The following is a 13,400-nucleotide window of genomic DNA, read 5'->3' on the forward strand; positions in this document are numbered from 1 at the left end:
TTAGGACAATTTCTAATAATGTTCAATAAAGTATAAATGCAATGTAACCATTCCTATTCACTTTCAAGCCATATATAAAAACCTTTGTTTTTTAGGAAAGTGGTAATGAGGATGGACCTTTTCACTGGTCACAAGCTAGGAGATGTACTTTAACTCTCTTGACAGTGCCAGAAAGGTTTCTGACCATATACCCATCTCAAGCAGGACCTAGTCCAAACCAGGACCCCAGAAACCTTCCTAATCTAGCTCCTTCATTAGAGGATTATTCTCCAAGTAAATTGCATCCTTGAGTACATCCCCAGCTGTAATGTCTGGGATTATCATTGGTGTTGGATTGTGCCCCAGGACTCTTGGGGCACAATTGGTAGCTCTTGGAGAGGAGGGTCAGTAGCGTTAATGAGGCCAACTTGAGAGATGAGAATTAGGGTAAAAGCCAGTTCTGAGGCCAGATCTCCTTGTGAGGATAACTCTAATATTATTTCCCCCTTTCTGGGAGAAGGAAATATGGACCTGGCAGATTTGTACAAAATCCTTTCCCAGGAGGTGTACAGGGGCCAATGGGACAAGCAGAAATGACTGCCAATGAGGAGTCCTAGTTGGAAGGGGATCAGTAAAGATTAGAGACTACCACAAATGTGTTGGCTACCCTGACCATCTGGATGAATTTAGAACTCTACGAAGGAACACTGAAAGCATGCCAGGGTTAAGGAGGACTAATGAAAGGGCCTTGGGCCATTGCAGGCTAAATGGCACACCACAATTCTTTGCCAATTGGGCTTTTATTATTCCCTTGGTCTGTTTCACCAGTCCAGAGGACTAGAAGTTGTAAGCACAATTGAAATGTTGATAAATAGGCCAAATTATACAAATGTTTTAAATAATTTGCTCTGCAAAATGAGTTCCTCGTGCATTATGAACCCCTTAAGAGACTTCTCATGTTGGTATAAATTTTCCAACAGGTCCTTAACTACTGCCATGGCTGTGGCCTGTTGACAATAGAAGGCTTCAGTGCAATGCTAAAACATGCAAACTGTAACTAGTACATACCAATATCCTTGAGAGATGGGGAGCTGAAAAAAATATTGTTGCCATGCCTCAAAGGGACTTTTTGGTAATGTGAAGTGGTCCATGAAGGCATGAAATGGTTTTCCAATATGGTATTGTGGACATATTTCACACAGATACTAAGGTTGTGAGCTATCCCAAGGCATGCTTGCCATCTGTGTAAGTAATTGGCCATTTTACCTTTGGCTAAAAGACATGTCTAGTAAGAGCATGCAGTTCTGCCTGTTGGACAAACCTGACATCAGGAAAGATAAGTAAAGTGGCAGAATTAAGCAAGTTATATTGGGTCATGGTAAGGGGAGGTGAGAACAGAAAAAGAATTGCATAGTTTGCTAGGCTTCTTGTGACGTGAATTGAGGAGAGCCCCATTAGAGTGTGGAACACAGACAGTGAGGGGGGCCCCGTTGCTATTTTCACTGTGGCTTTTACAAAAGAAGAGACAACATCAACTTCTTTGAGACAAGGAGACTATAGTATCCTATGGGTCCAGTTTGTGTCCAATTCTGATACTTTAATTCATCTAGTTAGTTAGATTTTAAAAGGAGAAATACCCTGAATGTCCCCAGAGCATCCCTAGTCTGGACTGGGGGAAGAGGACTAGGGGACTCCATCAGGATTTAGTTATAACCAAATATTAGAGGATCTTACGAGAATTCAGAATCTAGTCCAGTCCATGGCCAAATAACAAGGACTTGAGGGCAATGCACAATGTTAGAATCTAGTAACAGATAAACTTTTGCTTTACTTAGAAGCATAACTTTTCCTCTCCACATTGATCATATAACAAATCTCAGATATTAGAACCTCTTGAAGCTAGATGGCCAGACCAAGTCAGGCGTTAGATTTTACTTATAGTCTTAAGGTTCTTGGGCCTACCAGAAAGTGACAGTTTTTACATACTCACTGTAAAGCTAGGAACTCCTGAAGACAGGCATTTTAGGCACATTCTTACATATAACATTTCAGTCTATACCTTGGTAATATAACCAATGTTCCCAATTGTTTCCTGTTTTCAAGAGAGATAAGATTTTTATTTAACTTACATAAATAAAAATAAGAATACTCATTTATAGCTTCTGAATTTTAAGGAATCAAGTAGGGAAAAAAAACAAATGCTTCCACCTTTGTTCAACAGAGGATACTTTACCAAAATACTGCAAACTATAGATAGCTTATGTCAGAAAATTTCCTTGAATTTGGAAAATAAAACATTTAAGCAACAAAAACATTATCCTTATCAATTACTTAATTTCATTTAAATAATTTTGTTTGGTTGGCCAGGTGCAGTGGCTCACACCTGTAATCCCAGCACTTTGGCAGGCTGTGTGGTAGGATAGCTTGAGGTCAGGATTTCAAGACCAGCCTGCACAACATAGCAAGACCTGTCTCTACTAAAAGGCAAAAAAATTATCTGGGTGTAGTCATACATGTCTGTAGTCTTAGCTACTCCAGAGGCTGAGGTAGGAGGATCAAGCTTGAGCCCAGGAGATGGAAACTGCAGCGAGCTATGATTGCATCACTGTACTCCAGCCTGGGGAACAGAGTAAGACTGTGTTTCAAAAAAATTTTTTTTCTTTATTTTGATTAGCAATTTTAGACTATAGCTCATTGCAAGTACTTCTAGAGAAGAATTTAAAACAATTGCTGTGGATGACAAAAAGCCAGAAAAATCATAGCCAAAGATACGATGAGAATTTTCAATTGACAAGGCAATTTAGATATTTTGGTGGCACACAATCATTTAACATAATAATCATTATTATGACACATATCTTGGCATATCAGAATTTTAGGGATCCTATACAATTTCACACATTTTAATAACACACACAAATATAACTTAAGGGAAGTTAAACACCATTCCTTATTTGACAGAACTTCCTATATTATTTACCAAATAAACCTAATCATTTAATATCTGTACAAGATGAGAGATAAACCCTTTGAGGCTCTTCAGGGGGGCCTATGTGGAAAATCATAAAATTAATTTTAGGCCAAAAGGCTTAATTTAAGATTTGGGCCCTGGAGAGACCTGCCAAAGTTGTCAAAAAGTTCAAAAACTACTTTCTTTAATAGAATGGTAGTTCACTGCTAAATAATAGTTACTTATTCAGTCAAAGTAAGAATAAAAATCAGAAGACTTCAAAAGCAATACAGAAAGTTACATGGATGTAAAAACCTTAACCCTTGTAAAGGCTCAGTTTTCTGAAGTAGTCAAAACCCAACAAGGACAGCATGAAGTACAGGACAGAATCTGTGTTTCCTAGGCTCGAATATTCCTTGAGCAGGGAATATATGGTTCTTAGCAAGAGCATATGAAGTTCTGGTTACATAAAATAATTCAGACATATAAAGAAAAGCCAAGAGTACTCAACCAAGTTATACTGAGTAAAACATTGCTTTTCTGGACCTTCAGGATAAAAGTAAAACCAGAGAAACTAGGTAGTTCTCAGGAACAGGCGTGACAGAAATAGAAACGTGTTCGTAAATCAGAGGATGGTTGTTAAACACATTTCAGAATTAAAAATCAAAACCTCTTGCAATCTTACTAAAAGCAATTAATATTTAAGAAATCTTTGTTGACTGGGTGCAGTGGCTCTCACGCCTGTAATTCCAGCACTTTGGGAGGCTGAGACAGGCGGATCACGAGGTCAGGAGATCAAGACCATCCTGGCTAACACGGTGAAACCCCGTCTCTACTAAAAAATACAAAAAACTAGCCGGGCGGGCAGTGGGTAGCGGGTGCCTGTAGTCCCAGCTACTCGAGAGGCTGAGGCAGGAGAAAGGCATAAACCCGGGAGGCGGAGCTTGCAGTGAACTGAGATCCGGCCACTGCACTCCAGCCTGGGCAACAGAGTGAGACTCCGTCTCAAAAAAAAAAAAAGAAAAAAGAAAAAGAAAAGAAAAGAAGCCTTTGTTGTTTTAACATAGGGGACCAAATTTTTAAACTTTGTATCAGTGTATTTTAACATCAAAGTTTATTCTTTGGAAAGACTGTCACAAATAATTTCTTTTAATTATAGCCAGCTTAATCACACCCAGAATTTCCTTCACAAGTTCCCATTCATGAACCTTATCATGATTTACTCAGACCATCTATGGATTACTGAGACACTCTGCCTCACTCTATACGTCCTCTTTCTTCTTAAGTAAGCAATCATGTCACTCTAGGAAAAAGATTTACCATGCAAGACTTTCTCACACAAAATTATTCTCTTATCTTTACATCTATAACTTTTTTTACATCTCTTTCTCTCTCTCTTATTTACAGTTCCTTTCTATCTTGTTTCTATTTCCTTCCTAAATCCACATTTTGACACTCCCTTTAAATAACCTTTGACTTAGAAAAAAATATTTTTCTCAATAAAAGACATTTTTTTCCACTTACAATTTTTTTCTCTTATTAAACACACCTGACTTTGGTATATTTTATATACAGAATTATATATCAACTGGAATTGTTAGCTTCTAGTAACCTTAAATTTTATTAAAAACATAGGAAGTACAAAATCTTGAATTGCCTGTTACATATCATTATTTAATAGATAAGAACCATTTTATTTTTAATATTTTTCAATTTTTTATGTTTGTTTTAGAGACAGGGTCTTGCTCTTTTGCCCAGGCTCGAGTGCAGTGTCATGATCATGGCTCACTGCAGCCTCAAACTGTTGGGCTCAAGCAATCCTCTCACCTCAGCCTCCCAGGTAGCTGAAACTCTAAGTGTGTGTCACCATACCTGGCTAATTATTTTATTTTTTGTAGAGATGTAGTCTTGCCTTGTTACCCAGGGTGGTCTCAAACTTCTGGCCTCAAGCAATCCTCCCACCTTAGCCTCCCAAAGTGCTGAGATTATAGGCATGAGCCACCATGCTTGGCCAAGAGCCATTTTATAATTGTCAGAAAAAGATATTTCCCTATAACATATTTTTATGCATATTTAATCTTTCTATTAGTCTTTCTAGTCTTTCTATTAAATTTAAGAAACCAAGGACAACTCTATTTATGTTCAGCAGTTTGTTTCAGTTTTTATCACATTTGAAAATGACTTGTACATTTAATGAGTATCTATTATTTAATTTAGGATTTCAAATTACATAAAAATTTATTTATAGCTATTTATCCCATTTACCTTTATTTCTTTGTTTTTAGCAGTGTGCTGAGATTACTTATGAAAACAGGTAATAGACAAAGCTAGTCATCATTCCAAATTATTTATCTATTAATTATTTTATATAACTGCATGTCAGGCAAACATTATAAAAGTAATGACCTTAAAGTCCAATAATTCAGAGGACACAGGCATTCCCACCAATTCGACAATCTTGAACTCTTCCCATTTGCCAAAAAATTTCTAAGTCACATGAACTTGAAAAGTGCCTGGTCTTATTTGCTTGATTTATGAGTACTCATCTATTTGTAAGTCAATTTGGTATCATAGACAAATACAGCCAGACTTGTACATGCAGCCAGATACAAATAATGATCATGTAGCTTTAATTTTTAAAACTTTAGCCATATGTCAGGCATAACTCACTAGTTGAAAGGGGCAGTTAGATTCAAACTTCATCACTGTCAAACTAACATTTTTAGTTTAAATTTTTCTGTTCCATGTAGCTGAAGCCCCTTACTGAATTTCAGAGGAACCAGAGTAGCAAAGTAGTCAGGTGGACCGGCAGGAAGAGAGGAGCTAGTGGAAGAAGTTTAGCTCTAGAGTAAATTAGAAAGCTCGTAAGTCTCTTTTCTACATTAGTTATTACCCAACGTTCCTAGATCATAGAGGATCCCCAGTCCCATTATTTTTAATCCTATCAGAAACTGTGGTATCTGGTGGGCTGACTGATGGGCAGCTTCTTTCTCCACCTGCCCAGGATGGTTAGGGCGTTCCCATTTCCAATGGTCCTCTTGTTTACAATATGCACATCGTGGCCTCAAGACTGTATGGCCATTTTGGCCAGCAGTGGGGTCCCTAGGGGTCTTACCCATGGCCATTTGTTTTTCCTAGCATGCTCCATCTTGTGCCTCAACTGGTTGTGGGCAAGAGCCACAGCAAGCAGCATAGCTTGTTGTCTCATGTTGCATTGCTTTTGCCCTTCCTGGACTTGAACAAGATGAATTAAATGCCTTAAAGGCAATCTCGACTACTTGAGATATTGATATTCCCAACACCTTCTCTACTTTTTGTAGTTTTCCTCTTATACCAGGGGCACTCTGACTGATGAAACTCTTAGGTTACCTGGGTGTTCGGGTCAATGTTACTGTATTGCCCGAAGGCTTTAAAGACCACAAGAAAGGAAGAAGCATTTTCTTTGGCCACTGTTGTACCTTTATGCCTTGTTCTGCTGAAGTCCTGCTACAATTACATTCCTCATTTTGCTTGGAGGTTTATCTCAGATGGTTAGAGCAAGGCCCTGCACTAGACAGAGATATATATATATTGGGTCTGTAATGTGGTACTTATGGAGATTCCTTCCCAGTGAATCACCAATGGGTTGGGTATCCCCTAGTCACCTAGGAGTACCTAAAAGGGCTGGAGGGAGCAATGTAGTCCCTCAATTAAATAATTTTCTAATTAGGCTGTTTCTGTACTATCAAAATGTTAACCACTGTTTAAGCCAAATATTACTGCTTATATCAGAATACAAACAGAAACAGAAACAGCCAATCAAACAAGACAAACCACAGCATTTTGGACTCTGAGTTTGATCCCCTCAATGGGAGCAAACAGACAAGGCTCAAACTTGTCCCTGTAAGCTTCAGACATCTTTAATCCATTCTGGATGGGGAAGGTTGATCTCCAGCCCATAATCAAGCAAATAATTTGCTCAGTCTAGTTGATTGTAGTAGACAGCAACCCTGAGTCAGGCCTCCTTGGCTGCCACTGGCAGCTTCTTCAGGGTTTGCTGAGTGGTCTTAACAACATTAAACAAGTGACTAGACAAACCCGAAACTTAACACATACACATATACACATCCAAGTTCCAAGTTCCCAGTCAAGTTCCTAGTCAAATTTATAATCAAGAGTACCACGTGAACATACCCCTTATTCTCCTTTCAATTAAAGTTGAAATCCCCTAACAAAGCCCCCTTGTGGAGATTGACAAGGCCCCCTAGTGGAAGTTGATAAGAAAGGAGCTGAGAGTTGGTCACTTGTACAGAGATTAATTCACCACAAAATAAAAATAAAAATAATGAAAAAATGTGTTCCAAAATTCAAAACTTCTCTTTGCTGCAAAAATGAAAGTAAAAGCACCAAAAGTCAGCAGGGCCATGCTGGAGAGACAGGAACCAAGAGCAAATCACTGAGTAAAACACCTGGACAGCTGCTCAGACCCTCAGGTGGATCCCATCCCTAATATGGAGCTAGTGAGCCACAGGCAAAAATCTCCTGAAAGGATTTAGAGAAGTCTGATCTGGGTCACCAACTTTGTTGTTGAACTAAACTGGGTCCATTTGCCCATGCACAATGGAAAGCCAAACACTGAAGAACCAAGTCTTTGCAGCAAGAAAGGTTTATTGTGAGTGAACTGGCAAGGAGACAGATCTCAAATCTGTCTCCCCAAGCTGAGGATTGGGGCAGGTTTTATAGTCTGAGGGTAATGAGGCATGATCCTAATTGGATCTTGCCATAGGATGATGTCAGGAGGTATGCTCTGATTGGATCCTTCCCTGGTGTGATACCAGGGCTGTCTGATTGGATCCTGCAGCCCGCCATGCAATGTATGCTTCTTAATTTTAGTGCATGTTCCTTGTTCTGGACACTTAGCTTCTACCTGTGGTTGCATGCTTGGTTTATCTTGGCGTGTTCGTGGCCTTCAATCTGGGTGTCCATGGCAACTGAAGAGCTTTGTTATGTTAAAGTTGAACCAGATTGATCTGATGTGTTTACACAACCTATAAATATATTTCTAATTACATTGAATTTAAAGTAAACTTTTTATTCTAAGCAGTGTTGTTCTTATACAGATGTGAATATATGTCATATCCCAGAGAAGCAGAGATACTATTCCCCAGTACATCTCCTTGTAGGCATAAAATCAGATCTAAAATACAAAGGTTATGGAAGAAAAAGATAAATGTTTGTGAGATCAGGTGACAGATTCACTGTCTTCACATAATCCAATATTATCATCACTCCATGATTATTGAGATATATTTAACTCTATACTATGCTACTTTTAATTTTTTGTTGTTCTTTCTAGTGATCTTAATATTAAATTTTAGAAGCACATTTTTTAAGTGCTCTTTGTTACTTCTTACTTTGGTTTATAGTTTGGTCTTCTCACATCATTTAAATAATATTTGTATAGGGATAAAGGAAGTGCAGTTTTGCTGATTTTATAATATATACAATATGGAAACTTTTCTTTTTTTTTTTTTTACTTGTAGAATTTCAAGAACCCTATGCTGTCGTAGTACTTCTGGAGAAAGATCTCATTGTAGTTGATCTGACACAAAGCAAGTAAGTTATCCATGTACAGATTAACACTTTTAAACTCTATTTATTTTAGATAATTGGCATTTGTATTCTTTAGATAGGAAATATTCTTTGTGTGAATATTGGTTTGCTAGAATTACAGAAATGCACTTTGGTTCAATGGTGAAAATGAAACCAAGAGAATTTGGGAAACACTGAGAAAACTGTAAGACAACTTAAAGGCAGCACCTGATGTTTGGACAGAAACATTGAAGACTCAGGACACATAAAATTGATCACATTTTTGTTGTTTCCTTAAAGAAAATCAATCATCATGAAAACTTGTGCAATGTGATAGCTGAGTAATGGAAAATGACACATGATAAAAGTATTATTGCACTACTGCAGCAGACAACACAGAACACCAGAATCTCGGGGGCAGAGAAGACTGGGGCCTTCTTTTACTTTTTTCCTTTTTCATTATGTTACAGGCAATTGAAAAAAGTATAGAATACTGCTATTATAGTGGTGCTCTCCACTCCTTTACATTGTCAGTAAAAATCTTCTGTCCATTTTTATTATAATGGTAATAGCATGAAACTAATTTCCATCATTTTATGTTCTTCCACTGATTTTTTAGCCTCATATATTTGTTATACAATTTTGTAAGTTGTCTCTCCTTGGCCTGGAATAACTTTCTCTTCAATTTTTCTCTTTACCAACATCTTATCTGTAAGATTCTCAAGTCAGATATCACTTCCCTATTTTTTAAAAAAATTCATTATCTGTATAATTTGGTAACATCTCCTAATATGGGCTCTCATAACCCCCACATTTCTCTCTTCATAGCTTTTGACACAGATACAATTTTCTATTTGCTGTTGCTTAAAGATTGTCTTCCCGCTAGGCTGTAGACTCCATGAAGGAGGGGCTCTGTCTCCACATGGAGTCAGATCTCAATAAATTTTTGTTGAATAAATCAATCCGAATTCTACTCTTCAAGTTGTTTGTAAATGTAAGATCCAGGGTTCTTCCTCATACTAATTTGCAGATATTATTCTCAGGATTTTAAAAGGGATGCAGGATTTGGGCCATGAAATCATCATAACTGGGATTTCTGCTTAGCTGCCCTAATTATCAACATAAGACTTTTTGTGTAGATGTAAGGATTTATGCTTATTCCTCTAAGAAGTTCTAATATGAGTCTCATTAAAATATACTCTTCTAATCTCATTGGTATTTAACTCTTCTTTGTATGTCATATTTGTTGGTTACTCATACTTTGCCTAAGTATCTAACATCCTTGCAGGCCCATTATACTTTACCTTTCATGGCCACTTTCTTCAGTGTGTGTATGTGTGTGTGTGTGTGTGTATATATATTTTATATATATATATATAATATATATATAAATTATATACATATACTGTATATATATATTCTTTCATTTAAATTTTATTTTATTGTGACAGAATATGCATAACATAAAAGTTACCATTTTATGTATACATACATTCTTGTGGTTTTCATTACCCTATATAAGTATGTGAATTAACATTTTGTTTGCAAGTTTTCTCTAACATTTTACCTTTTTTAGCATGTATTAAAATCTCTGTGGCATTCCCACTTCATTGGCTGTTACATGGAATTTAACATGTCAAAAACTGAGTATGTTCTTTTTCCCTCCAAATGGTTACCTCTCAGCTATATTGAATGTTAAACAAGTTATAACTTTGGAATCCTTTTCATTTTTTTTTCTTTTTATCTTTTTCTCTCCATTTAATCCCCAACCCAAAGGCAAGCATTAGGGTTTAGAAATTATTTCTATTCTTGATTTCTTGGATTCATATCTTCATTTCTATTTTCACAGCAACCAGTTTATACTTTTATGTCTAAATTCCTCTTGTAAATTTTTAGCTACTTCTCTTTTTAATATCTTTTTGCCTACTCTTTGCCAATGTACTAAAATAATTTTTCTCAAAAAATTTCATAATATTTAACTTTGTCAGGAGCCTATTATTGTTACCTCTTGCTATTATCAAATTCTAAATTGTAGGCCTTGTCTTCAAGGGGATCCATTTATCTTCTAACTCTTTAATCTTAGAAATGTTAATAATTTGTACTCTGAAACAGAGAATCTCTGATATATCTAGTTTAACCTCTGGTACCTCTAGTTTAACCTACTTGTCACTTAAAGAGACATGAATTGTTCCTTTAACCTGATTTTGCATATATAACTATTCTTATTTGGGATACTATGTGCAACATTTCAGATTGGTAGAAAGAGAACTGCTGCCAGAACACACACACATACACACACACACACACACACACACACCATATTTTCTGGAGATTGGACTAAACTCCTAATTTTTTAATTAAGTTCCTAATAATATGAGAAAAAACTGTTTTCTAACAGGCACCTCCTACCCTAAAAAAACACATAGTTTCAGAAGTTATATGATGACACCTGGAACAGATATGGCATAGAATAATACTAATTTCCTCCTTGCGCAGTGCCTGGTACATACGATGTTCTAAATAGCTACAGGGATTTTAAATTTGATTTCATACTCATTTCCTTTTTAAGGTTATAGTAAGCTTGAGGATATGAAAGTTATTACATCCATAAGTCTTCATTCCAACTATGTTCTCTAGTTTACATAGGAAATGATCTTTTGGATATACACAGTCACATACACACAAACCTACATATGACACACATCTTTTCATTATTCCTTCAAAAAATTTAAAAGTTTCCTATCTATTACGTCTTTGTCTTAGTCCCTTTTATATTGTTATGAAGGAATACTCAAGGCTAGATAATTTATAAAGAAAAATGATATTTTGGTTCACAATTCTGATGTCTAGAAAGTCCAAGTTTGAGTGTCTGCATCTGTTGAGGGTCTCAGGCTGTTTCTACTCATTGCAGAAAGTGAAGGGAAGTCAGAATGTGCAGAAATCACATGGTGAGAAAGAAAGCAAGAGAGAGAGGGGACAGGTTTCAGGCTTTTTTAAACAACCAGCTCTCATAGGAACTAAGAGTGGGAACTCGTCCCTGAGGGAAGGCATTAATCTATTCATGAGGAATCTGCCCCTGTGAAGGTGAAAAACATCCCAATCATAGCATTCTTCTCCTGAATCCCCAAAACTCATGTCCTCACATATAAGATACAATCATTCCTTTCCAATGGTCTCAAAGTCTTAATTCATTTTAACATCCATTCAAAAGTTTGAAGTATTATAAAATATGAAACAAGTTCTTTACTTCCAAGGTAACAATGGTTCTATAGGTGTTGGGTAAACATTTCCATTCCAGTAGGAAGGCGTAACAAGTCTTATGCAGCTTTAAAACACAGCAGAGTAGACATTAAATATTAAAGCTCCAAAATAATCTTCTTTGACTCCATGTCCTGCATCCTGGAAACACTGGTGCAAGGAGTGGTCTCCCAAGGCCTTGGCAGTCCTGTCCCCATGTTTTTGCTGCACACAGTCCATGTGGCTGCTTTCGTATGTTGGAGTTGAATGCCTGAGGCTTTTCCAGACTGAGGTTGCACACTGCTGGTGGCTCTGCCTATGTGACAGGTTTCAGCATGGGCACCCAGGCTTTTTGATATATCCTCTGATATCTAGGGGGCAGCTGCCAAGCCTCCATGGCTCTTGTGTTCTGGGTGCCTGCAGACTTAACACCATGTGGATTCACAAGGCTTATGGCTTGTGCCCTCTGGAGCAGCAACCACAGCAGCAACTGGGTCCATTTGAGCCATAGTGGGAGCTGGAGTTGTAGGAATGTAAGGAACAGCGACCCAAAGGGGCACAGGGCAATGGTGCCCTGGTCCTGTCCTCCAAAACCATTCTGTTCTCCTAGGCTCCTGGGACTGTGATGGGATGGGTGGCCTCAAAGATTTCTGAAATACCTTTTGTCCATTGTCTAGACTATTAATACCTTGCTCCCTTACTGGTCATGCTAATCTCTTTAGCAAGTAGTTGCTTAGATTCCCCTCCTGAAAACACTCTTTTCTTTACTACCACATGGCCAGGCTGCAAATTTTTCAAATGTTAATGCTCTGCTTCTCTTTTAATTATAGATTCTTCCGTTAGGTGATTCCATTGTGGACATAATTTAGTGTAAGCTGTTAAAAGTAACAATGCCACTTCTTGAGCACTTTGCTGCTTAGAATTTTTTTCTGCCAGATACTCAAGGTCATCACTCTTAAGGTTAGCCTTCCACAATGCAGCCAAATTCTTTGCTACAGTGCCACAATGCAGCCAGGTTCTTTGCTGCAGTGCAACAATGGGGATATTTGCTCCAGTTCCCAATAAGTTCCTAATTTCTGTCTGAGACCTCATTAGCATGGCCTTTTCTACCCATATTTCTGTCAGTATTTTGGTCACAACTACTTAACCAATTTCTAAGAAGTTCCAAACTTTCCCTCATCTTTTTATCTTCTGAGCTCTCCAAACTCTTCCAACTTCTACCCGTCACTCATTTCTAAAGTGCTTCCACAATTTCAGGTATCTTTATAGCAACACCCCGTTCCTCAGTACTAATTTTCTGTCTTAGTCTGTTTTGTGTTGCTATAAAGGAACACTTGAAGCTAGTAATTTAAAAAAAAAAAAAAAAGGTTTATTTTGTTTACAAGATTGGGCATCTGTATGTGGTGAGAACCTCAGCTGTTTTCACTCATGGCAAAAGGTGAAGGGGAGCTGAGCTGGTGTGTGCAGAGGTTACGTGATGAAAGAAGAAACAAGCAAGAAGGAGGAGACTCCAGGCTCTTTTTAACAACCAGCTCTCACAGGAACGAAAAGGGAGAACTCATTCACCTCCTAGACAGGACATTAATCAATTCATGAGGGATCTGCCCCATAAGCCAAACACCTGTCATTAGGCTCCACCTCCAACACTGGGGACTAAATTTCA

General features: G+C 37.5%; 1 protein-coding gene across 1 annotated transcript in view; it reads left to right on the plus strand.

Annotated features, from left to right (window-relative positions):
• STXBP5L (syntaxin binding protein 5 like) overlaps nt 1–13,400 on the plus strand; it is a 488,571-nt gene that overhangs the window by 301,879 nt on the left and 173,292 nt on the right. The window contains exon 12 of the mRNA XM_017955191.3: nt 8,452–8,524. Within this exon, the coding sequence (XP_017810680.1) occupies nt 8,452–8,524 (73 nt within the window). The remainder of the gene's footprint in view (nt 1–8,451; nt 8,525–13,400) is intronic.

The sequence above is a fragment of the Papio anubis genome, chromosome 2, assembly GCF_008728515.1.
Source record: "Papio anubis isolate 15944 chromosome 2, Panubis1.0, whole genome shotgun sequence".
In the NCBI taxonomy this organism is placed as follows: domain Eukaryota; kingdom Metazoa; phylum Chordata; class Mammalia; order Primates; family Cercopithecidae; genus Papio; species Papio anubis.